Below are 27,806 nucleotides of genomic sequence, written 5' to 3'. Positions count from 1 at the left end.
AATTGCTTGCTCGCTCAAATGCGAGGTAGGACCCTGCTGCTCAGACTGCATGCCTTTTAAGACGAGTCGTGATTGGCCGGTATGTTTGTGCCTCTGTGGTTCGTCTATCAGAGATTGTCCTTTCCAGGGTTCCTGCTGGTAATGGCCTCGCTCTTCTCAAAGGTCGGCGGTTATGACTCACATAGAGACGAGCGGAGGATCTAAAACTGCTCTGATTACTACATGTGTTCAGGTGCCTGTGATCATTTGAGATTGAACAGTTAAAGGCTCACCCTAAAAAATGAAAAATAAAAATATCCTCTTACATTTTAAATCCCAAAACAACCTGTTTTACAGCTTGTTTTGTACCGCAACATCATACATCAAGGTAACAGCTGAAACCATTATGAGCTCCATTTCCCTCAATTCATGCAGAGTAGACCTTAAAGTCACATTTTAAATCTCACTGTAGCGCAATTACAAGCAGCTACCAGATGAACAGTCATGTGTGGAAATGTTATTTCAAATTCTTAATTTGTGTTATAAATCATAACGGCTCTATTGGTACGGGAATACGTTCCAGAATTTTAAATTACCAGCCTTCCGGTTCAGCAGCAACATTTAATGAACAAAAACAGTGTTTTTTAAGTCATTCAGACTGTTTATGTGCAGAGTGGTCTAATATGGTCTCTTAGGCAACTTTAAAACATGACACCAACCAAAAATTTAGGAATCCTAGGTGTCACTAAAAGAGGTACTGAGGTCTTTTGAGTTTTTTTTTCTCTTCCTCAGCTTATTACTGTCCTTACACTGTCACAAGTACAGAGCAAGAAATTCACTCTCTGCATTGGCTGTGGGCTGCCATTGTGCAGCGCCCGGGGAGCAGTATGGGGTTAAGGGTCTTTGCTCAGGGACCTAGAGTGGAGGCTGAAGTAGTGCGGCTTGAACTCAGAACCTCAGGATTCCAAGCTCTACGCCCTAACCACAAGTCGCCACTAAATTGGTTTACCAAATTAATTAACTTGACTTCATCACTCAGCAGAAATAACCTAAGCACTACTGGACTGGAGGAAAATGGGCTATGGTGTGAATCCTGTCAACCTATAGCAGCATGCTGCAAGGCAGCAGCCATGTTAGCAGGATTTTTTCTGAGGAGATTGCAGCAGCTGAAGGTGCACTCAAAGACAGCTCATACACTTGGCCTTCTTCATATCTAATCAACTGCAAACTGATGAGCATTTGACGTATACTGATGCTAGTTGTGTTCTTAAAAACTTGCCTATGTACTTTAGAGAGTCAGATCCATCACTGCATCAGTCCTGTGACCAAGAGCGCCACTTTATGACAGTCTAAAGTGAGTTATTAGCCAATAAAACCGATATAATCTCTGATGTAGGCTTTAATCTAGAGGGATGAATGTAGCCTTGAATTGTGAAGTAACTCCAGGATTGTTCTCCTATCAAATTCCAAAATTAGTTTGAAAAGAAATGTTGATTAATACTAAATAAATTAATAAAAGTATTTGTTCCTCTTGATTAATGCTTTTTTTAAAACAATCTTTAAAACCATGGGATTGCACCGGTTATTATTGTTTTTTTTATTACAACAAATTAAATTAACCAGTTTATATTTAAAATGTTGTGTATTGTCCTGGGTATTTTCACAGTAGGTGTATTAGGAAAATACAGTGAAATGTTTTAGTAAAGAACTTGCTTCCTCATTGTTTCCCCTGTAGGTGGGCCCTGGGATATGATCTCACTTAGATTATTCAGGTGGGGCCCTGGTTCCGCTGTACGATGGGATATATTGTAACTAATTCTCATAGTTGTCATGTGGTTTTTAGCCTTGGATCTTCTGGGATCAACCAAGCTCTTCTCCAGAACATTGAAGTGGTGGCTGAAGGAGGGGCTTATAGAGTTGTTTGAGGAGAGGAAAGCCTCTGCCGGGACTCCTGCCGCTGTGACCGGGTTCCAGATGAAATTGAAAGATGCGATTCTAATTGGATGAATTTTGATCAGTCTTTTTCATATTTTAAATCCCGTTCTTATAATACATTTGATTAATGGTCTTGTATCTCTACTAATAGTGTTGACTTAGTTTAGCTTGTATGGTGTCAACCAGTCTTGTAATTGATAATGAATATAATCCTAATAATAATTATTATTAATCAACTAGCTAAATTAGACACAATATGATTTTCACCTGAAAGAAAAAAAAGACAATTTTACAACCTGTTGGGGCTGTTTAGCACTTCCAACAATCCATCTTCTCCCACCTATTCTAAAGAAAATTTAGAGATGCAAATGAACCTAAAAGTCTTTTGGGAGGTAGACGTACAGTAGCCCCGTAGATTTAAAAAAAATCAGGCACCGGGAGAACAAGCAAACTCCATGCTGAAAGACCTGGGCAAGGGATCGAACCCAGAACCTTCTTGCTGCAATGCAGCAGTGCCACCAACTGCTCCGCCATGAGGCCCCTGTTTAGCATTGCCTGTAGACCAAAACAAGACGTGTGAAAAGTCACTCCAATGTTATCCTCTGCTTTTATTTGCATATTAGGTGATGATATTTTTCTCTGCTCTGATCCTTTACGAACATGTCTAATAAAGATGTAAGTAGCTCATATCTTTACAACCCAAAAAACATAATTTTGGCAAGTTATTGTCTTCAGTTGAGCATCTCGATCTGCGGAACATGCTCTCCACCATTTTGCTCCTGTGCTACATTGCTCTAGCTTTTATGGGGCAGGGAGGTTCTAAACAAAACTTCACAATGTGAAGGGTTTTTTTTTACTATGTAAAATTACAAATCATTGCTTACTCCTCCTTTAAGTAGAAAATGCTCAGATTACAGGTCCTTTATGGGACAATATTAAATGCAGGCCCTTTATTTAGTTACAATCCATATGATAAACACAACTTCTCTCTCATTTTTGTTTTTTGTGCTTTATTTAAATGTCAACCATATTTTTATTTTAGTTTCAGCTTCACAGAGGGTAATAAAAAAGTTTAGGATCCCTCCAAGCGGGAACACACAGGGATGAACAGCGAACCCCCCCATGATGAACACATGAGTCGGATTAGAGCCGGGCCTCCCTGTCGGGCCCTCAGATGGAGTCAGAAGGGCAGACAGAGACACACTGTCTCATTGTGGCTTTTATTTTTAATTTGGACAGTTTTCCTTCCGCTAGAAGAAAGAACAAATAGATTTAACAGATGGTAAACAAAACAATAAAAATATTATTATCTCTGGAATTTCTCTAATAAATTACTTTTTAATGCTCTCTCTTGTATTAATTTCTCATCTTCTCACACTCTGTTTTCATCTCTCACCAGAAAACGCAAAAAAGATATACAAAAATTTTTATAAATAGATAGATGATGATAACATTCGGTAGCATTGTACAGTTCTATATTGTCCTGTTGACTTCAGCTTATTTTTTGTTTAAAAACATAACAGCTCTACCCCTAACACCTTTTGATCAAGAAGAGTAAACAGGGGAAATATGTTCTGACTGTGCTGCATATTAAAACATAATGATACCAAACCGCTAGATAAAATGTTTGCATTGTATGAGTTCAACTGCTGAGCAAAAAAAAACAAAACCCTGAAAAGACACAAGGCCCAGGTCAGGGTCCCCCCCCCACCCCCCCCCCCCCCCCCTTATCTGCTCTCCGATGAACAGAACAGGTCAGAAAAACCCTCCAAGATGATGAAACCTTGTTAGTTAAAGGAAAAAAGTTATTTTTTTCCAAACTGGCTTCAACAATGAGCCTTTACAGCAATAAAGGTCAATCTGTTTCAGAATTAGGCTACATTTCACACAGTTACGTGTGCTTACAATGCAGGTGAAACACACTCACTCAAGGTCAAGCAGGAAGACCAGTGGTTCTGCTCTGACTGTTTAACATGCATGGTCATGTGTTCCTGTGCTGCTGATTGAGTGTTTAGCTCAGGCCTGACCGGCAGGAATATGAAGTGATTAGCTTCTTGGAGGCTTTGCGAGCCTCGTTCCAGCAAACCAGCGCCTCTCCAAACAAGGTTAGGTCTGAGCTTTCAATGATCGTTCAGCTCATATCATTTCTAAGGAAGCCTATAAGTATGGAGCACTTAGAAGTATTCAAACCCTCTGAACTCTCCATCAGGGAGAAGTTCAATTCAAAATAAAACTACCTTAGCTTTTTCGTCCATTTACTTCAAGATTTATTCATTTATTTTAAAATGTATATATTTTTATTTATTTCTAGGTATATTCATAAATTTCAAGCCTAATTTATCCTTCCAAATAAAAAATAAAGCAATTGATTACGGTATTTTATTTTGTGGCATTTTTATTTTGTAAAGCTTCTTTACGTATTGCTGGGACATTTCATTTCTAATAAATGTTTTTAATGAAGTTAATAAGCAAATAGATAACTAAATAAACAATTATTGAAAAGAAAAACAAAAAATAAATAAACTTTAAAGGAAATACATACATAAATACATTAATAACTGAAAATAAGGCAATGATATATTTTATAATGGTGACAATTATTTATTGGTTAGAATATTTCTAATAGTTTAACAGCGTTTGTATATTTTTTATTTCAAATAAAACAACACTCGGTTAATACAATTTATTGCATTTTTTTTTTTACAACAGCAATATTTACAATAGAGCATGGGCGTAGGTTTGCATAGGGACCATAGGGACATGTCCCTACCAAAATTTTGGAAGGACCTATTTGTCCCTACCAATAATTGGATGTAAACAACATGTTTATAATTTACTATACAGCAGCCGCTTCTTTTCCTCTCGCAGCTTCTCTGCCTGGTAGCTGCAGCTGCCTGCTCTTTCCTGTCCCTTTCACATAGCAGTGCATCAACTCTGCTGCGCGGTTTAACTCTCTGATTATTCTGCCTTAAGTTCCGCCTTCTCTCTTTCTGATTGCATGTTTTCTAGTCTGTATGTGCGCGCGCGCTGGTCCTTGGAGCGCGAAAAAAAAGACGCTAAAATTAATTAATATTGGGCTACGAAACTAGTCCAAATTTTAAAAAAATATCTACGCTAAAACAGGCGAAAGCTTCTGATTGGAGTTCTGTAAAGAAGCAGGAGAGAGTTTTTTGATTTGTGGAACTTGAGAAATGTAAGTTAACAACGTTAGGATTTCTTTTATTTTATCTTTTAATCAGATAGCCAAAGGCTCCTTAAAGAAGATCTTTTATGAAATGAAACCAGGTGAAACAGAAACGTTTAAACGTTTCTTTTGGAGGAGTTCTGGATGGAGAATATTGACAGACACAAACTTTTTTTTTTTCACTTCTTAAATGCTAAATGTTTACATATTTTTTTACAATCTTGGTATAATTCCTGCTCTAAGTGGGTCACTCTGTCGGCTAAAGGCACATTTTAGTGGCCCTATACTCCAGTTAACGATTAATCAATTACTGAATTAGTTCACGATTATTTAAATAATTTGTTAATATGATTAATTGTTTCAGCCATAGATAAAATACATGAAATTAGCTACACAGAGTAACTACAGCCCAGATGTACAACTTCTAATATTAATATTTTAAATGCTCAGTGTCAGTTCCTCTTCTAGTTCCAGTGCAAATGTAAATACAATACATTTATTTGCTGTCCCTTGAATGTATTATTTTGCATGATCCAGAGAGAGCATAGTAGATTAAAAAAAAATAAGAGTGGGGTTTACCTCTGTTTACCTCTGCACAATTCTCTATCTTCAGAAGAAAACACAGGATAAATCCACATATTATAGACTATATTTGGTTAAACAGACACTGTCTTAGTCGCAGGTAAATTTAAATGCAATCCTTTTCAATGTGGAAAAAGTCCTAATTCCACATTCATCAGAGCCAGTGATGCTTTAAATATTGATAAACAGCATCTAGAGCATGTAGTGCTTATAAGATTTGTATTAATGTAGCAAGAAATGCTGCTGTGCTCTTTAAACAAAATGAGCCCTGAAGCTCACATTAAGCATAAAAAAGAGCATGCATATTTTTGCAAAGGACCAATGAAACTGAAGAATAGTGTCCCTACCAAAGTTGAAATCAAACCTACGCCCTTGCAATAGAGCAACATGGTTTTGGCAGTCAGATATGTGACCACCTTCAACATTCAGTCTGATTCTTAATATTAATATTACTTAAAAATAAAATAATTAGATATCTTTTTTTATCTGATGGAGAGAAATGCCTCAAAATGCCTTATTTAAAAACTTTGTTTAGTGAATCTACACTTCATTATGTCTGTCTTTTCCAAAAAAAATAGTTCAATCAATTGAAAAATATTTTAAAAAATCAGGAGGGTAAAAATATTTAAGCACGGGTCTGCATGTCCTGCTTCATTGTGAGTAAAGATGAAAAATCGGGTTTGTCGTCGATGGTGGGAAACGGGTTCACATGGACTGAATAGAAAATCTGTGGTATTTAAAGACTTCAGAGGACTTCACATACAGACAACCTCCTGGTTTCCTCCTGCCGCTCCTTCTTCATTAATCACACAACTCACACTTCTAGCTATCAGATGGTGTGCGCTGGCAGGGTTCCTGATGCTTCTTTTTGTCTTTGAAGCTCTTTGGAGCAAATTGTTCCACTGATCATAAATGTCAGTTCATCATTCCTCCTCCTCTTCTTCATGGTCTTCTGCTCCTTTGTTCTTATACAGACTCTGTTGTTTGTGCAGCTGGGAGCATGGGTGCGTGTGATGTAGATTAAATATTTGTGGTTTTATCATTGGACCTATATATCTGTAAGTGCTTCCCGTAAATCTGCTGATGTTCTCTTCATCTGTTTGTCTCTCCAGAGACCTCAGTGAGAACCAGATTCAAGCGGTTCCTAGAAAGGCTTTCAGAGGAATCACCAACGTGAAGAACCTGTAAGTAAATTTGCCATTCCTCTATAAACACTTTTCTGTATAATCATTTTTATCTCTCCTCTGCTTCTCTGTCACTAAAGCTACATTTTTCTCATCTTCATTCACTACGATTGGTTCAGTTCAGTCCAGCTGTGTCTGATGTATGAATTGGAACCATGGGAATAAAACGCTTTTACGATTCCAGTTAGATATTTGCCTCCAGGACTTTCTCTTTTAATCAGTTCCCTCCTTACTCTAAATTGTCCTGATTCTTCCATCCATTCCTTGGAGGTTCTTTCCTCTTATGAATCGCTCAATACGGTCCTGTCATTTATTCATGATGTCCTAATCACCAATACTCAGATCAATACTCTGCCTAATCAATGCCTCTCATCAATAACAGCTGATCGATCCCATCTCTAAGCTAGCAGACAGACTCTTAGGGCTGTTTCTTTAATGTGAGAGCCTAGCTCAATCAGAAATGGGACAGAGAGGACAACGAGCCTTGCAGGTCTTATGTGTTTCCTTGATTCAAAGCATGATTGCATTATGAAAGTTTACATTTGAGATTTCCTTCCTGAACTTGAACTTCACCCCTTTGAATCTAATTTGGTTGTACATCCATTTAAAATACACATTTGTCTCCAAGCATCAACCTCCTGAGAGGTTAAGATGTTGCTCCATCTACTTTGTAAAGTGCAACAGTCCCCCTGCTGGAAAACACCCCCTCAGCATGATGCTGCCACCTCCATACCTACCAGTTGGGATAATTTTCTCAGCAAGGAAAGCTTCCCCCTTTTTTTTTACAGATTTAAACACAGTCTCTGTGAAGGTTGGAATCATGTGGATTCTGGTTTCTTCATGTTTCTGTCTTTGTATCAGTGGAGAACTCATAAATGGATGAACACACTCTGAATGAGCAAATATGCTCTTCCACTTAGCCTCAGCTCCAAGGAGTGATGTAGACTTAAAATGGCCGCCGACTTCTCTCCAATTAAGCAGCACCTGGGAGCTGCTACTGTCAGAGCATCAGTATGGGTCTGAGAAAGGATGGTGACCAAGCCTTCACCTGGTAGATCAAGCTCCACCCAGACTGTTACCTCAACTCCTTGACCAAACACATCAACATTCACAATAGAAGTTAAAGAGTAGTTCTTTTTCTAACTTCGCTCGGTGTTTCACTATGGGAATCGCCTTGGCGTGACCAACTACGGAAGCTCCAATGACATCACGTCTGTCTGAGACAGACAGGTTGAGCCGTGTCCGTGGCTCCACCCACCAGCTAGATCACGGCCAACCTACCCGCCTCAACTCATTCTCGCTTTCTTCCCGTGTGAAGACTACAACTAAGCTCCCTCAGCGCGCTCAGGCTAGCTTGGACCTGTTTAACTGTTCTCAGGCGTTCCGTAAAGGAAAACGTCGCTGAACGCAGGACCAGGACAGGCCTGTACCGTGCTGAGTAAGCGCTTCGGCAGAAGCACTTTCTGGAACACAAACGCTGGGAGCGGTGACCGCGTAAAGGCGAGCTGTCCCTGTATCTACTCCGTTTTAATTAACGGAATAGAGTGCGCTTGTGTCAGCCGAGCTAACACGTAAAGGTGGGCTTGGTTTTTGGCTAGCAGGGTATCGCTAGCATAAGAGTCCGGTTAACGTGTTGTGGCGAACGGACTTTATATCAGTAAAGAGCTAACGTGTAGCGACGAGCTCCGTGTTTTATCTACAGTCATGTCTGCGGCTCCTACCCCTGCCAAAGGTTCGGAACCGAAGGCTAAAGAGGTTGTATCCCGCCCGTGTCCAGCGTCATGCGGGGCATCTATCTCTGGGCGGGACCCTCATCCGATGTGTATAGCATGTATGGGCGCTAAGCATGCTCAGGCATCGCTGGCGGACCCTCAGGGATGCCAGCACTGCGCGTCGATGCCGGAAAAGATCCTGGAGAGGCGGCTGAGGGTGGCTGTCGCTAACAGCCAGGACCCTTGCTTCTCCTCACCTGCAGCTGTTGCGGCGGCGGGTGAAAACCATCCGCCGCTAGCCTCTAAGAGCTGGGCGGACGTGATGGAAGAGGAGTACCCGTCCATGCCTCCTCTGTTTGAGGGCCTTATGGACAGCGGGAAACTCGATGCAGACATCGACCCAACGGAGGGTGACGCTAACTCCGACCTCCTGGAACTGGAGGACATGGAGGAGGAGGAGGAGGAGGACTCGACCTTCCCGGGTCATCACTCCAGGCCTCCAAGCGGGGCAGAAGTCACCTCCCCGGGGGATAGTGATCTGTACGATGTGTGCAGACGGGCGGCTTTAAAGCTGAACATCCCCTGGCCTGCAGCGCAGGATTCAGAAGGAGCAGAACAGGACCTGTACGACGGTAAAAGGCTTCCACCAGCTTTACCACCAGCAAAGCAACTTTTACCAGCCGTTCCTGCGTGCATGAGAGAAATGAGCCGTTTCTGGTCCAGCCCATTTAAGAGTAAGCTTCCCACCAAGGGCTTCTCTAAGCTGGAGATACAGGGCATGGGTGAGCTGGGGCTGGCCGAACCCCCAGCTGTAGAGCCTTCAGTGGCTTACCACCTCCACCCTAACCGCAGATCGGTTTCAGCATCCTCAAACATCTCGCTCCCAGGTAAAATGGACCGCCTCACAGCCTCCATTTACCAAAGGATGAACAGATATGCGGGTCAGTCAGCGTGCTCACTTAACGCGGTTACACTGCTGTCTGCGTACCAAGGTGAAATCCTGGAGGAGATGGGGCATCAACTGGACTCGGGGACACCTAACCCCAGTCTATGGGATGAGATCTGTGTGGTGAACGATCTCATCTTGCGCTCCTCTAGAGGTGCTGTTCAAGGTTGTGGTCGGGTCATGGGTCTGGCGGTCTCAGGGGAAAGAGGCCTATGGTTAAACCTGTCAGGGCTGAGTGTCTCCCAGAAGGCCGAGATCATGGATGCGCCCTATGACCCGACAAAAGGTCTATTTGGCCCCTCCTTGGAGAAGATGAGGGAGACGAGTACCCTCAGAAAACAGGAGGGAGAGGCTTTTAACCTTTGTTTGCCTCGTAAGCCCAGCCAAACCCCCCCCACAGGGACCCAGACCTGGGTTTGCGGCTGCTGCAGTGAGAGTACGGCAAGGTGGAGCCAAGCCTTCAAGGAGACCTGCCACACAATCCACCCAGCAAAGCAAAGCGGAGAACCCAAGACCATGGGGGAAGCACTCTTTTGCAGCGGCCGCTGCAAAAAATCGTCCATCCCACCCTGGGGAGAGCAAGAAAAAGCGGGCAACCTAACCCCACTGTTAACCATCTCCCCTCTGAAGAGAAGGTTTCCAGGCACCAGGGCAAACTTCTCTGTCCAGGATTCAGATGCTCCTGTAGTTCCCAGTTCACCAGGAGGCATGTTAAATTCTCCCTCTCACGTTCAGAGAGAAGACATTTTGGGGTGGAGGACACAGTGTCACAAAACACTCCACAGCACGTTATCAGTGTCACCAAGCACTCAGCTGTGCCCCATGTTACAAAGTGTTGTTCAGGGGGAATTAGAGAAAATAAACACAGCTTTTCTGCAGCCAGGCATGTTGCCAAGGGCAGAAAGCCCCCCACAAAAAAGAAAAAAATTAACACAAATGGCTCTCTGCCACTCTCCTCTGCGCCCAGCAGAGGGAGCTCGCGCTCTTTACAAAAGAGCCGAGCGCAGCAGTGCAGAGGGGATGACGTCACTCAGCAGCGACGCTTCTCCTCTCTCTGCTCGGGCAGATCAGTGGCGCGCATGCGCTGTCTCTCCATGGGTTTTGCATACAATCTCCAAGGGTTACAGACTGCAGTTTGCCACGAGACCTCCGAGATTCAACGGAGTTCTCTTTTCGGTTGCCACCGGGAATTCAGCTCACGTCCTGAAAGACGAAATAGCATCCCTGTTAGAGAAAAAAGCGATCAGAGTTGTACCGGACGAGGAGGTTCGTCAGGGCTTCTACTCGCGCTATTTTCTCATTCCAAAGAAAGACGGCGTATCACTACGCCCCATTCTGGACCTACGTGTGTTAAACAGACACTTACGCAGATATACATTCAGGATGCTCACACACAAAGCACTGTGCCGTTCCATCCGTCCGGGGGATTGGTTTGTAACCATCGACCTCGCGGACGCCTATTTTCACATCTCCATTTACCCCCCACACAGAGCGCAGCTTATCAGAGCACAGCCTACGAGTTTCAGACCATCCCGTTCGGGCTGTCATTAGCCCTGAGGGTGTTCAGCAAGTGTGTGGAGGCGGCGCTGTCCCCTCTGAGGACGCGCGGGATCAGAATATTTTCGTACATAGACGATTATCTAATCTGCTCTCGGTCAAGCGAGCAGGCAGTCAGCAACTCCCTGGCAGTGATCAACCACCTCATCAACCTCGGGTTCAGGATAAATCAAGCCAAAAGTCGCCTGACTCCCGTGCAATGCACGGAGTATTTGGGTCTCAAAATAAACTCCCTCTCTTATCGTGTCACACTATCAGAGGGGAGAATCCTGTCATTCACCCAGTGCATGACGCGTTTTCAGTTGGGAAACGTCGTTACATTCAGACTGTGCCTGCGGCTCCTCGGTCTTATGGCATCCGGGATTTCAGTGGTCCATCTGGGGCTTCTGATGATGAGGGACTTTCAGCGGTGGGTCGCCTCGCTGCGACTCTGTCCCCGCCGTCATCTGTGCCGCAGAGTAAAAGTGACACAGACATGCATGGCGGCTCTTCAGCCCTGGAGAGACCCGACGGTTCTCATGTCGGGCGTCCCGCTGGGGACCGTAGCATCCAGGGTTACCATGACGACCGATGCTTCCCTGACAGGTTGGGGCGCAACTATGATGGGCAGAGCGGTGAATGGCATATGGTCGCCGAGAATGAGGCGGCTTCACATCAACATGCTGGAACTGCACGCAGTGTTCCTAGCTCTGAAGCACTTCATGCCATATGTGATGGGTCGCCACGTCTTGGTAAAGACCGACAACTCCACTGTGGTGGCTTATATCAACCGTCAGGGTGGCACCAGGTCCCTGCAGTTACACAGACTGGCCAGGGACATAATTATGTGGAGCAGCACCAGAGTTCTGTCGCTCAGAGCAACGCACGTAGCGGGAATTCTGAACAGAGGGGTCGATCTTTTATCCAGAGGGAACCCTCTCTATGGGGAATGGAAGCTGCATCCACAGGTGGTGGAGCAGATCTGGCAGAGATACGGACGGGCTGCCGTAGATCTCTTCGCCTCATGGGAAAACACTCATTGCCCGCTGTTTTTCTCCCTGTCAGACCCAGACGCTCCACTGGGTATGGACGCGCTGGCGCACCCATGGCCAGACGCGTTGCTTTATGCTTTCCCTCCTCTCAGCCTGATATCCCCAACTCTAGTCAGAGTGAGGGAACAGGGTCTGTCTTTGATTCTGGTGGCTCCCTGGTGGCCATCGAAGCCCTGGGTGGCAGAGATAATCCAAGTCCTGTCAGCCGAACCATGGCCCCTCCCCGTTCGAAGGGACCTGCTGTCTCAGGCTCAAGGGGAGATTTATCATCCACACCCAGATCACCTGGCTCTCTGGGCCTGGCCCGTGAAAGGTGGAATTTAAATGCAACAGGCCTCCCCCCAGAGGTGATCGACACCATACAGAATGCTAGGGCTTCTTCTACTCGCTATCTTTACAGTGGTAAATGGCGAGTTTTTGAGGAATGGTGTGAGGAAAAACAGACCATTCCTTTTCAGTGTTCAGTGGGGGACGTGCTCTGCTTTCTGCAGAGCTTGTTGGAGAAGGGTAAGGCTTTTTCAACAATTAAGGTTTATTTAGCCGCAATCTCTGCTTGTCATGTAGGGTTTGGTGATAAACCTGTGGGTAATCACCCCTTAGTGTGTCGTTTTATGAGAGGGGCCCGACGTAAGTTACCAGTTTCTAAGCCTCTGGTGCCATTATGGGATCTCTCTCTGGTGTTGGATGCCCTCTGTCATCACCCATTTGAACCTTTGGAGGGTGTTGGCTTAAAGTTCCTTTCATTGAAAACTGCCCTGCTCTTAGCGTTGGCTACGGCTAAGAGGGTGAGTGAGTTGCATGCACTTTCACTCAGTCCGGCCTGTTTACAGTGGGCACCCGGGCTCTCTAAGGTGTGCTTGAGACCCAACCCGGCTTTTGTGCCGAAGGTGTTGGATTCAGCATATAGGTGTTCGATGGTGGAATTGCTGGCATTCCATCCACCCCCTTTCTCTTCAGCAGATGAGCAGAAGCTTCATTGCTTATGTCCAGTGAGAGCTTTAAGAGCTTATGTGGACAGGACAGCCTGTTTTAGAAGAGCTGACCCTCTGTTTGTATCCTGGGCTACTGCTCATAAGGACAAACCTGTCTCCCGCCAAAGATTAGCACACTGGGTTGTGGAGGCTATATCTCTGGCATATAGGTGCGCAGGATCAGAGCCCCCTAAAGGGGTGAGGGCCCATTCTACCAGAAGCATGGCCACCTCTTGGGCTTTGTTCCGTGGTGTGTCAGTTCAGGACATCTGTGCTGCAGCCAGTTGGGCTACGCCGCACACATTTGTGAGGTTTTACAGGCTGGATGTGGCCCGGCCATCGCTAGCACACTCAGTGCTTGGAGTAGGGATGTTAGGGTCCAACTGAGACCTGGGTTGTGATTCCTATCATATATGGCTTCGGGGTCATCATGCTATATCTCCCATAGTGAAACAGCGAGCGAAGTTAGAAAAAGAACGTTGGGTTACTTAATGTAATCCCTGGTTCTTTGATAACAGAGTGAGGTGTTTCACCAACACATCCCTTCTTGCATGGGCACGGAAAGAAACCTGCCTAGAATGAGTTGAGGCGGGTAGGTTGGCCGTGATCTAGCTGGTGGGTGGAGCCACGGACACGGCTCAACCTGTCTGTCTCAGACAGACGTGATGTCATTGGAGCTTCCGTAGTTGGTCACGCCAAGGCGATTCCCATAGTGAAACACCTCACTCTGTTATCAAAGAACCAGGGATTACGTTAAATAACCCAACGACATCATCAGCTGTAGCTATAGCTACTAATTTCTACCAAACCTCCTAAAATAATCTATAAACTGGAAACAAATAGGAGTTATCAATAATTAATAGATGTAAAACTCTCAGATTAAATTAGGACCCAATTGAATTAGGGTGCTTAAAAAAAGGTTATTTTACCTTCATGTGATGCTGAGCGGCACCTTCATGTAAAACCTTTAAAAAACTAAATTAAATGCATAATAATAAAATGTAAACCTGATTTTTATTGCATTCATATATAATCAAATAAAATAAATTATCTTTACAAAGACATGATTGAATTTAAAGTGCCTGAAATCTATTTTAGATTTATTGTCTTATCATCATCTTGGTTATCTTCCTCTTTATTACAGATTTATCATTTTATAATCTGTAACTTATAAATAAACTGTGAAAATATTCTTTGTACATTATAGCGGAAGCAGCAGTGATGTACATTAGTCTGGTGTGGTGATGGTCCAGGGTTAAAGCAACTGACCATTGGACAGAGTCCTTCACATGGCAGTCAGAGGTTAAGTCCTAACTTGTTAACCCCGACTCACATCTCTTCCCTCTTGCTTTCAATTCCATTTCCTGTCAGCTGTCTTTCAAGCAAAGTGCATGAAGAGGAGAAAAACAGCTTTTAGTCTTCTACGGAAGTTAGTTAAAACCCAGAAAAGCTGACTAGTTTTTAATTGATGGGTTCTTCTTGAAAGTTCTCCAACAATCTTTCTCACTGTGAGGTTTTACTGTACAAGGAAATTAAACCTTCTAAGCACTACCTTTGCATAGTGGATCAACAACCATCTAAACTGGATGCTCACATGGAAAGGAGAACCAATCAATCGTTTGTGCCCCGTTGACAGCTTATTACTTCCAGAGAATTTAGTCATGCTCACAATAATAGCACTGTAAGAGGGGGGGAAGTTGGAGCTTAACATCTGATCTGTGTAAATTGTCTCGTCTCTAAGGTGTTTTTCAGAAGCCACCCAGAAGACTTACTTAACTGCTTCAGATTTCTCTACCTGGATTATTGAGATGCTTCAGTGCTTACATGTAAAACATGCATCCCCGGATGCAGGTTAAGTTTTTGCCTCAAGCAGAGGAAATAAACAGGCTCTGGTTTTTGTTTGTGGAGAAAGATATATAATGATCCTGTCTGCTGTAATCAGAGGGCTGCTTATCCGAAAAGCTAAGTTATGAATTTTCTGGTCCTTTTAAGTTCCTCTTCTAACCCGTCTGGTCCTGAAATGTGAGTTACGTCAACCAGCAGAGATGAGCTTCATCCTAAGAGTGGCCAGGCTCTGGACCAGATATGATCATAGTTTCCTATCCAAAGATCTGGGACTAGAGCCAGACATAACAGTCAGTGGTTGTCTGATCAGGAATCACTCTGTTGATCTTCGAAGAGATCTGAGAAGAAAACCTTGACATGTTGGAGGAACTAGTTTTCCTTTCTGACCCAATAACACCTCAGATCCACTGCATGAAAAGTGAGATTTTCGTCCCCGTAAACTCCCGCAGATCTGCCTGATTTTCGTCAGTTTCCGACAATTTGCAACCCGTGCTTGTCCGCGTTTGTCGTGCCACAAATTGTCGGAAACGTACCGTGACGTATGTGGAGAGCGATCAGCTGTACTAATGGCCCTAATTAGCATATGAATGCAGTATTGGCTGAAACCACTATTCTCAAACAAGTGAAATCGCTCGTGATTGGCAGCAAAACCACACGTGGCCACGCCAGGCTTTAATTTTCTTACTGAGTATTGGACGGAACCACTTCTTTTTAAACAAGTAAAGTCGCTCGTGATTGGTTGGCATATATATATATTTACATATAAATTTACATATATATATATTTATTCATATATATATATATATATATATATATATATTTATTCATTCATATGGTGTGTATTTATGTTATCCTACACTACTACACAATTATTATGCTACCATCAAGGACATGAATGAATTTATACAGGAAATGAACATTTGCCAGGAAGCTGTTTATGCAAAGAAAGAGCTTTATTGAAACACACACACACAACTATATACAACGCGTATCCAAACACATGCTTATCTAAAAATTACAACTCCGTGAACGGTCCGTTTGCTTCCTCGGGGTTGGAGGTAACTGGCAGCATTCCCTCCGAGGCAGGTCCGATGTGCAGACGCCTACTGTGCGTGGCCCTGTACTTCGGCATCGCTTCTAACCGGGACTGCAGCTTAACACAGAGTTCAGTGAGATCCGGCCTACGAAATGGCGGCGACCGTACAATCCATCTAGAGACACCGCCGACGAAGCCATCTTCTTCGTCGGACATGAGGTCGACGGTGGCGGACTTCCAGAGTTCCACTTCCTCATCTGCCAGCACACTCTGCCTCGCTTTCAGCAGCTGAAAAAAAAAAACAATGAATCAGCGCACTGCGTATGGACACAACACATCAATCAATGCACCTGAAAAATAGTCACCAAATAAAGTCTTACCCTCTTTCTTCTGGCCCGACTCCGAGCAGATTGCCTGGCAGCCTCCGCACGCAGCGTGTTGGCTAGCTGCGTGTATCTGAAGCTCCTGCGTACCGTCTCATAATACGTCTTACAGGCAGCTGGAAAACAATTAAATGAGAGTGGTATGAATAAAAAATCAAACGCAAGTCACAGTAACAAGGAAGGAGAAAACATTAATACAAGTCACTTACACACAATGTCGTCTTTATCAACATCGTGCAAATCTGGACTTGCCGAGATGGCTCCGAGCAAATAGGAGGTCACCGCCTCATTGTGAGGCGAGAGTAGTCTGTGAAAAAAAAAAAAAAGTAAAGCTATGGTCGGTATTTATCCGTATCCATGTCCTTTTACCGCAGAATGAAAGCATATTCTTTAAATCTTACCCCTGCTCCGGTTCATAGCGCCTGCAATTAGTCTCCGAGTTGTGAAGACGGCGTACTGCTGCCTGTGAATCACAAAAAATACACTTTAATAAAGCTTTAGGCTAGGCTGCTTTTAGCTTACCTAGCTAGGCTAGGTTGTCTTTAGCTTGCCTAGCTAAGCTAGGCTGCTTTTAGCATAGCTACCAGTAATCGAACATATATTTACCGCTAGCGTGGCGTTGTGCACCCGTCTTCTCTTCCTCGATTTCGTATATCCCACAAAGTTGCTCGACTGCAGAGCCGCCATCTTGTCCTCTATGGACTGCAACCTGGAGTGCATCGAATTCTCCAGCTGAGTGAGCCGCTCATTCATGTCGGCAGTATGCTGGGTAAGCTGACGAGACAGTCCGCTGATAGCAATCAGCAGTTTCTTCTCGTCAGTCTGCGGGCTGGCCGAAAGTTGTGGATTAAGAGCAGTTGGAGGCGAGTTGAACGCGAGACGTCGTGCAGCCATTGTTCACGTAACAACAAAATACAAACACGGTAACTGGAGATGAAGTTCTTCTGAGTATAGTAACACAAACATGATGCCGGAGGTGGAAAACGGTTTTATCTCGGTGACACTGCACCCTGTTGGCACGGAGTGGTTACTGCAACATTTAGCGTGCAACAGAAATAATCCCATACAAATTAAAAGCACAAGAAGGTTCTATTTTGGAGGGCAGTTTGCAATTGTTATGTACAAATACTATATTTCCCCGTCCATTTTCAGTTTAAAAGGTATATTTTGTCATGCTAAACTATAAATACTCCTAATTTTCACGGCAAATCCAAAAACGTCAATGTATGTTATTCATACTTTATGAGTTTAAATAACATAAATGAGAAGATAGTAGAATAAACCGTACATGCTTTCTGACCATTTTCTACACAAAAAATGCAATATATATGTATTCCGCTCCCTCAACACTACAATTGTGTTTGCTGCAGTTAGAGCTACAAGTCTTTGAAGGTATGCTTATAATTTTTCTGCATATAGAGATTTGAAACTTTTTGTTGTCTGCATAATATATTAAGTTCTACAGGTTTGGATAGGTAGCAAAAGCACTTTACCTTGGACTTTTACAAGACAATTTCAAAATATTAAGATTGAAGGTGACGGTAATGCACCTATAAATTGTTTGCCAAATGGTAATGGTGATTTTCTAAGTTTGGAGGATTTTAACAGGAAGTTTAGAAACGATTGTTCACTAAGAATTTATAAGAAAGTTTTACATAGTATCCCTGATGTCCTCATTCATTCTATTAAAAACAGTTTACCTAATTCCTTTATTCTTAGACTCCATAAGATTGAATTTGAGCAGGTGGACATTAGAGATAATAAATGCAACAACAAGTTTTTGAATCAATATTCTATAAATAATATGTACCCAGGAAGAACAAAAAGCACAGCTCTCTTACAAAATTTTAAGAAATCTATGATAGTCAAAATAAGGACAAATTATTTGAAATTCCCAATTCCTCCTAAATATAAAGAATTACAATTTTAAATAATAAATAACATATATCCTTCAAATGAGTTTTTAAGAGAGAGATTTAAGTTTAATGTTGAGAATTGTGGCTTTTGTACAACTCAATTGGAAACAACTAAACATCTTTTTTTATGAATGTAAAGAAATATTAAACTTATGGGATCAACTTCGAACCTTTCTGTCTTCTAAAACAATAAATTTAGATTTTATTTCCTGGCAAAACATTCAATTCGGTTTATCCATTAAAGAAAAAAAATTTGGAATTTTTAATCAATATTCTAATAATTGTAACAAAGTATTATATCCATAAATGTCGCTATGCAAAATGCTCCCTCTCAATCTCTGCTCTCAAAAATGAACTTTCCCTTTTCAAAAGATGTCTGAGAAAGATGCAGAATTTAAATGCAATTAAATTGTTTGAGTTAATTGAAGAATTTCAGTTGGTAGTCCCCACTGATTAATTTACTTTAACTACTATTATTATTTTATTTATTTTTATTTATTTTATTTTATACTTTGTTCCACACTGTGCATTTAATTGTATTTTTCAAAAGCAGGAGTTGTGATATTTCTTTTTGTATTGAAATATTTGTTATTGACTTGTTATTTGAGATTGTTATTGTTTTCTTATATATTCAATAAAAAATTAAAAAAAGTGGAAATCTAAAAAAAAAAAAAATTGTTTGCCAACCGCCATTACAGCCAACTGATTCTGATTAAAACTAATTTTTGAAATAAATTATTTTGTGTATTTTTTTTACATAACATTTGCATACACAGTAATCTAGCGTACTTTAATTAAATAAATCAATTCAAGCTAAAATGTAAGAGTCTATAATTAGGCTATGCTGAGCCTGATCTATTTCTACCATCTATTTGGGGGATATTTATTGCCACACTTTGGGCCACTTAATACCAATTTAGCATGCTGACCTATGTCCTTATGACCACAGTGTACCAATCTTCTGATGGCTACTTCCAACAGGATAATGCGCCATGTTATGAAGTGAATCATCTCAGAATCATTTCTTGAAACTTTTCCACTTAAGTAATTGTGAATTGAGCATATTGACAGACAACATTTTATTTTTTATCTTAAATGCAAATTAAAAAAAAAATAATTACTGCTCTAAATGTATTGCTCTGTCAGCTAAAGATCTGTTTTGGTCTCTATACTTTAGTTAAATAAATCAATTCAAGCTAAAATGTAAGAGTCTATAATTAGGCTATGCTGAGCCTGATCTATTTCTACCATCTATTTGGGGGATATTTATTGCCACACTTTGGGCCACTTAATACCAATTTAGCATGCTGACCTATGTCCTTATGACCACAGTGTACCAATCTTCTGATGGCTACTTCCAACAGGATAATGCGCCATGTTATGAAGTGAATCATCTCAGAATCATTTCTTGAAACTTTTCCACTTAAGTAATTGTGAATTGAGCATATTGACAGACAACATTTTATTTTTTATCTTAAATGCAAATTAAAAAAAAAATAATTACTGCTCTAAATGTATTGCTCTGTCAGCTAAAGATCTGTTTTGGTCTCTATACTTTAGTTAAATAAATCAATTCAAGCTAAAATGTAAGAGGCTATACTGAGCCTGATCTCTTTGTATCAGAGATTTTCTTACCTTTTAGAAAGATGTCACTTGGGGTAAAACCCCCCCTGCAACCCTGATTTGCATTTGTATAGCTCACAGCATGTTCATTTACATGTTAAAGCCTCCCCTAGAATTCTATGGGGGGGAGGCATGGGGGGAACACTGCCTAATGCTGCGTTCACACCGGGGGCAGCAAAAGCAGCAAAATCGCGTCTGCTGCTTCATTTTTGCTGCTTGTACCAGTAAGTTCTGACGCGCGGCTGAAGCAGCTTTGCTGCTCTGCCTGCACGGTCCAAAAGTGGCTCTGACGCGCGTTGGGCGGAGCTTCACTATCCTTTCTCTGCCTTGCAGCTATATTTGCTGTGATCAGTGGGAATAAAGTAGTTTTAATATGTTTTTAAGTGAGAAAATACACCTGAAAACTTCATCAGTGCAGTCAGTTCATCCAGATTACAATCCTGCCTCCCAATATTATTTCTGTCGGAGCCGCTCAGACCCCCACATACCGGCGGTGCGCCGACAGAAGGAATCCATTAATCAGCAGCCTCTGGCGGGTCGCCTCCTCACGGTTTACCGCGGCGGCTGGTAGGTGTTTTTCATCTAAATAATCCGATCGGCAGGCACCACAATAATAAAAGCGAACATATTCTGCCGGCAGATGTATATATTTTAAGTTAATTATGCGTTAATAAACTGTTTAAGAGGAGTAATCAGAGCGGTCTGTGTCATCAGCGCTGTGTCTCTCTCCCAGCCAGCTCCCAGATAAGCTTCTCTGATTGGTTGACGCGGCGCGTCGAGCAGCAAAAAATAAATTTTTCCATCTCGAGCAGCAACGCGTTTGCGGCGCGTCACGCGCGTCAGATGCCAAAACGCGCCCGACGCGCTGCTTCAGCTGCTCAGACGCGCTGCGCTTGCTGCTCGAAACGCGCCGCGGGACCTTTTGCTGCGCCTTGACGCGCGTCAACCATTGACTTTGCATGTAAACTCGCTGCTTCTGTTGCGCCAGCTGCCCCCGGTGTGAACGCTGCATATGAATTTCCACGTCAATTTCTGACAATTTACGGGAGTTTTCGGCGAAGCCTGCAAATTGCCGTAAACTGCCGCTAACCTGAAGTTCCACGACAATCTACAGTGCCGTATATTGACGAAAATCCCACTTTTCATGCAGTGATCAACCTGGAGAGGGATGCTGATGAGGACATCTTGTCTTTCCTCCTTGACTCATCAGGCTGCTGACTCCATGGATGGATTGATTATTTTGTTCACTTGTACTGAAATTATACTGTAAACAGAGTAGAAAATGACTCCATTTCAGGTTGACAGATTGTCATATTGGGTAAAGATCTACCAAGTGGCACTATAGAGAGAGACTGGTACACTGGAAACCACTATGATGGAAAGGTTCCATTATAAACTGCATTATGTATAAAGCAATGCAGTGTTATAATCCTGATAATGCAGGTAATTTATAGTAGAGTAGAACACCAGGGCAATTTCCTAGGACTATTGATGTTGTTGGACTGAACAAAAAAGTCCAGAATTTCCAAATGCAGAGATTCTCTAAGATCTAAACCTCACTTTACATTTGAAACAGCAGCTGTCCTTACCTCCTTACCCTCAACCTTATGTTCAGTCACCTACCGACCTACCTAGATCCACCCCTACCTACCTACAAAACCAAATCACTAATTCAGCAAAAAGGGAAAAAAATTAAATAAAAAGAAGAGTTTGACTTTTATAATTCAAGTCAAACATGCTAAAACATTTTCCACTAGCTTAATTTGTTTTGCTCTTAGAAGCTTTGACATTATGATCTTTTTTTTTGTTATGTTTTACTCTTTAGTTTATTCTCTTCTTCTCTTCCACCAAATTGCATTCATTTCCTTTTCTTTGTCTTCCTTTACATCTTCTTTGTCTCTCTTGCACAAACGATTTGCTCCTCCATCATCAATCATTGGGCTTTTCTCTCAATTATCTGTCATATTTCTGTGTCTTCTGTCTTTTCCGGTTTCTTGTCTCCAGAGTTTTTTTTTTCCTTTAATATGTCCTTTTATTTATTGACTTTCTTATTGATATTTTAATGCTTCCATATTTTCCAAGTTGAACGCATAATTCCTATTTCTCCCACTGATGTCCTTGCTGTGGCTCTTCCACCCCATCCATGCTGTCTCTCCACCAGTCCCTCCATTAGACAAGGTGACTCCTGCAGTAAAAGGCTCCAGCCGTCCATTATAGCGGGGTAAAAACCTTCATGACATTCTGTCCCTCATGGACCCTGCATTGATTTTCTCATATCTCTCTCTGCCTCCCTCCCTTTCCCTTTGTCTTCTCTGTTTTTTTTTTATTTTGCATCTCTAACTTTATGTCTCTGAGGTTGGGGTTTTCATCTCTTTGCTCTTATGTTGCCCTGTGGCTACCACAGCATTGTATGCCAATTACAGTATTGGCTTTTACACTCACAAACCTACCAACATGCACAGGTAGAGCGACCCCTCTGACCCTCTATCAGATGATTGAAACAGCCAAGAACCTGGCACATATGATTACTGCTGTCTTCTGCTAACCTAAGGAGACGGATGGTGTGTAGGTGGAAGCTTTACTCTACGATGTGCTGAGTGCAGCTGCTGACTGCAGCGTCTGTCAATCCTCTCAACTCAACATGTCAGTCAGAGTACAAATAATTAAGGCTTAAATACTCACAAAAGAAACAGTTTTTCAAAGAGTGATGCTAACATTTTTATGTTTGCCACTTAAATCTGTGAAATCGGATCTTCTTTCATGTTTGCTCTTTTCATACACTATAACTTCCTTAAAGTGCAGTTTATTATTAAAGACACCCATACAGCTGCATCGATGGTTCCTTTTCCTGCAGCTGATATGATAATAATCAGCAAACAGGAAGTCAAACTAAAACAGCAAATGGGTCCCTAAATGGAAAATTACAAACAACGTCAAATTAAATTTAAAAAAGGCGCACAGATATTAAAGCAATACCACAGAACTTTAGCTTGAAGTCCAGTTAAGCTCATCCTGTCCTGGGAAGAACCTGATCCTGAAAATGATAGAGAAATCTAAACTTTTCCAAAATCCAACAACAAGACTTTCATGTGACCAACCTAATCAAATGGATCATCACAGGTAGAGCAGAAGAAAAACTGAATCATGGTTTTTCAAACATTCGACCAACCAAAGATCTGATTTTTGAGTAGCATCATCTGGCAGCAGGAGCAGCTGCCGGTCTTCTGGAGAACAGACTGAAGTTCCTCCTTCAAAAAGCAGCTTCAGCTTGGTCAGATTGGAAGATGAGCATCGGTGAACATCAGTTTTAAAGTTTTTTATTTTTTAGAATGTCTAGACCTAAATCCAACTAACACATGAAATCTGTCTGGATGTTCAGGGTGGTGCTACTGGAGGGGAAACCTTCACCCCAGTCTGCACCAACATCCTTTCAACTCTCACTACCCCCTCTATCTCACTTCATGATGCTGCCACCACCATGTTTCACAGGAAGCATGTTGTGTTCAGGATAATTTGTAGGGTTACTTCTTCCTCCTCCTGTAAAAAATTCTGCAGAGTCACCAGTCTAGTCCTCTAGATCCTTCTCAGATTAATAATTTTTGTGTCCAACCTGTGAGTCTAGGTGGACCTCCATGTATTGGTAGGTCTGCAGATCTTCCATCCTCACCCTAGGTTCTTAAATGTAGCCACAGAACAGCTCTGGTTCTCTTATTTTACCTTTTTCCTGTTAGGATGCTGAACTTTCAGATTTCTCCCAAACGTTTAGTTCTGTCTGATTCCCTATCACCCACACCAAGGATGTTGCAGAAATTTGTGTTTTTTCTCTTCTGAAACCAGAAGGAACTGGTTTTGTTGGGTTGGGTCAGCCAGTTTAACAGCATGTAGATTAAGTGAATGTAGCCATTTCATGAGGAATCAAGCCCTCAGCAGATACGGTGCAGTCCTCCCAGATGATAGCTCAGCCTCCTTACTCAGATGCTTGGTTTAATCTTTTGCAATAAAATAAGGTGCCCATATTACTGCTTGTTCTGCCCCTGCCAGGTTTAATGTGATAAAAGTATTAATTTCTCCAGCAGTGTTCTTCTAACTGAGGACACTGCTGGGTCTGGGTCGCTACAGGTTCTTTAGAGCGATATGTCCTATGGATGAAAGGCACACTTCTTCTGCAAATTACAGAATCCAACTGCAGCCGTTTATCAGTATAAGGATGAGGAAGAGCTGCTCTGTGGTTTTAGTGTCTCAGCTATCTCCTTCGTGTCATCCTCTCCTTTCTTTTCTCCATGCTTCATGCTCTGATACTCACAATGCAGTGCAGGATGGCTGTTTGTTTGAATTATGACCACAGCGCCTAAGAGAAGGTGAGAGCCTGGTGCCGTCTGTGTGCACATCCACGCACACTCCGCCTTGCTGCACCTCTTTGTCACTGCAGATGCTCACCTTCAGCTCGTTTTATGTGTTGCAACAAAAAGGAAGAGAATGAAAGACACAAAAACGCTAAATATAAGCTCTTTGGAGGCAACATGCAGGAAGGGACAGGGTGACATGGTGGTCACACATAGGATGTTAATCTCTTTCATTTTAGTTTTAATATTATTAATGTTATTAACTTTGTCTTTAATCTGATTCTACTTTAAAGGGAACCTTTAAAGAGTCCTTGCTGGTTCTGGTTCTTTGAGCATAGGTGGGCTTATGATTATGGAAAACAGGGGAAAGCTACTGGAATCCTTGAACATCACTAAATGCAGGCCTGACATTTGTACGTCAAAGCTGATCCTCTTGTTGCCTCAGATGCAGATTTCCTCGTCTCTTGAAAACATTTTCTCTAATCCTTCTAAAGATGACTTGTTATCACTGTATGAAGGTAGAATAATGCAAATTATACTCAAACTCATCTTTTAAAGGTTATTTTTTTAAATAATTTAATCTAAATATTAGATACTTTTATACAAGACCAGCAGATTTAATGAGTGGGGATAAATGATAGAAAAATATTATTTAAATCAATATGAATATTTCTCTTCTTTTCACAATTTTCACAATTAAAAGTGACAAACATCAACCAATAAAAATGTTGATGCAGATATACGGAGGGGTCATCATCGCGGTTAAATTCTGTATATGTGATGAAAGCAGCTCCATTAAGTTCAATGAACATTCGGAGCTCTTCTCACTGAGCCACTGGTGGGGAAGGAATTCACAGCCCTTGGATTATTGCACTTTTAATGTTTATTAAAACCCTGTTATAATTCAGTCTGAAGGAGCTGACAATGTGAAGTCTTTGAGGCAGCAGGAAGCAGTAATGCAACCCCTGCACCACCTGATAACATGAGAACAAACCCAAAGAAGAAGAGCTTGTAACTTGCGCTGTAGAGCAGCAGTAATCGGAGCTTCAGTGGAACAGCACATCAGGACTCCATCAAGAGGATTCAGATTATTATCTACATTGCAATGGAAGCCAGTGTCATTATCCAGCATAACCTGCCCCTGGGTGGACGTTAGACTCTAACTAAGGACTCCATGTCCATACATTAAATACCTCACCACCCAAAAAATTTTCATTATAGGATTCTAACTGTATCTGAAAAAAAGAGCCTTGCAGAAGAATTCAGACCTCCTGAACCTCTTCACTTCAACAGCTACAAACATATTGACGTTGAGCATAATTTTAAAGAGGACAGGAAATAATTCATTGATTTAAACAATGTTCACAAAATAAAATTTACATTCGTACTTAGCCCTCCTTTAAAACATAGTGGTGGCAGCATCATGCTTTGGGACAAGTAACCCGGTCAGAGTTGAAGAGAAGATGGGAATCTAGGAAGAAAACCTGCAAGAGAAATCCAGCCAGAGATACAATGAGGGGTTCAGATCAGTGGCCAGGTTAATGTCTAGACCTAAATACGACATGCCCCTGTAGCAGGTTGGAATAAAAAGCTGCAGCCTCAAACCACCTCCTTGCTTTAAATACCGATGAAGTCCTTTATGAGGGTTAATGATTCAGATTTGGGCTTAAACAATGAATCAGATTAATTGTGGTTAATCGATTTTTTATAGAGACTCTAAAACATGCCTTTATCTGACAGAACCCACTTAGACCAGTAACTATACCTAAATTGTAAATATATGACCTCCCCTCTTTGCTCCACCTGCTGTTTGCTTCGATCACACAAGCTTACTTTTTCAAAAGATTTACAATTTTTCCACTATGCCAGACTCACCGCCGATAAGTGAAAATGGGGACGAGTACATAGATAGCCAACATATCACCAGAATGATTGACAATTAGGAGGACCTCTTATTTAGATGATCCACCTGAAAAAAGAACATCCTGCACTGTACCTTTTAAGATAAAAAAAATATGTCGTCTGTCAATATGCTCTATCCAGAATTTGTCAAGTGGAAAAGTTTTAGCTTCCCCCGGTTTTATTTTGAAAAAATATTCTTTAAGGAAACTTTTGCTATCCGAAAAAATAACTGACAGATTAATTGATTTGCAAAATAATCATTATTTGCAGCCCCAGTTTAGATAATACTTTGGGGATTTTAGATGATTCTATATCTTGTGGCTCTGATAATGTTCTGGGTTCTGGATGACTGTGCAGCTCATTATAGTATTTTCTTCTACGAAAAAAATAAAATCTCTGGTTAATAAACTTTATAAAAACTCTCATGAAATTGTCCCCTCATTTCGTTCATTATAACTAAAACTTCTTTTTGAAATCAAAATTCTTTATCCATCTCTATTCTTAAAAGGTTTAGGATGTATTTCTGTCTTTATATCAACACTGAAATTATATATTTGAAAATATTATCCTATTAAGTCCTAAATGTTGATCCATTCCTCTGTTTTCTTTCTGTTCAATGATTAGTCAGCTTGTACAGATGGATCCATGTCTCATTCTTTATGCGTCCGATGTCGTTTGCTCCAGATTGCAGAAGAGGAAGCTTTGAATCACTTCGCCAATTGACCTTCTGATGGACATGATCAAACAGAATATCTAATTATATGGAAGGAAATTAAATGGTAGCCCCCTTTTCTGGTCGCTGCAACAAACATCTATGATTTAAACTCACAAAAACCACACAAGGGCTTTGGAAGCAAGATGCTGGAGCTGATTCAGAGACTCAGGCTGCCCTCATCTCAGACTGATAGCAACCATGTCACTGCTAATCAGGGTGCTCAGAGAACAAAGCTGTCAGGGGAATCCAATCATATCTCAGATGATGAAATCTGTTTCTGTGGATGAAGTTGGGAGATGAAGTACATGGCCACCAATATGAATCCAGTGGTTATGGTCAATTCTGGGAAAATGACAGACGTACAACGCTTGTTTGCAATGCAGTCTCAGGATTATCAAACGGTCCTGTAACGTTAAATGCAGATGAAGAGGAGGAGATATTTCAGCAGCTCTGCATAACTCCTCGTTTGCATCAGGAGATCCACTCAGCTGGAAATCAGAAGGCCTTAAATGCTCCTGATAAAACCACAGGGAAACAAAGTGGAAAATTCAAATACTGGAAATCAAATGTGTGTGTTAGGAACATTAAAAAAGATCCATAAGGACATTCCCTAGAGACATTTATTTATATTTAAAAAATAAAATATCCTGCAAAGCCTTTTTAAAAATAAGATAAGGTAATAAATTATCAACCATATTAAAATCATATAATTCCCATTCAGGTTATTTTATCCAATAAAATTTACCACGAAGTTATCCAGGATGAAAACCCACCTCTCTCAAGCCAGTCATTAACCTTCAGCAACCCCTCATCCTTAGCAAGCTTTTAGGGACTGTGGAAAGAAATGACTCCACTTTAACAGAAGGAGCCTTCTTTTAGAACCAGGCTTAGAATGGGCTTATGTGAACCACTGACCATGGCAAACAGAGACAGAACAAACCCAGCAAGACTGAAACAGGTGT

At 41.7% G+C, this 27,806-nt stretch overlaps 1 protein-coding gene across 1 annotated transcript in view; it reads left to right on the top strand.

The window, feature by feature from the left end:
* Window positions 1-27,806, top strand: part of slit3 (slit homolog 3 (Drosophila)) — a 283,239-nt gene that overhangs the window by 141,494 nt on the left and 113,939 nt on the right. The window contains exon 5 of the mRNA XM_038286679.1: window positions 6,793-6,864. Coding sequence (XP_038142607.1) covers window positions 6,793-6,864 — 72 coding nt within the window. The remainder of the gene's footprint in view (window positions 1-6,792; window positions 6,865-27,806) is intronic.

The sequence above is a fragment of the Cyprinodon tularosa genome, unplaced genomic scaffold (assembly GCF_016077235.1).
Source record: "Cyprinodon tularosa strain WSP-4 unplaced genomic scaffold, ASM1607723v1 ctg229, whole genome shotgun sequence".
Classification (NCBI taxonomy): Eukaryota; Metazoa; Chordata; class Actinopteri; order Cyprinodontiformes; family Cyprinodontidae; genus Cyprinodon; species Cyprinodon tularosa.
The sequence above is the reverse complement of the archived record's forward strand: the minus strand, read 5'-3'. Positions and strand labels throughout refer to the sequence as shown.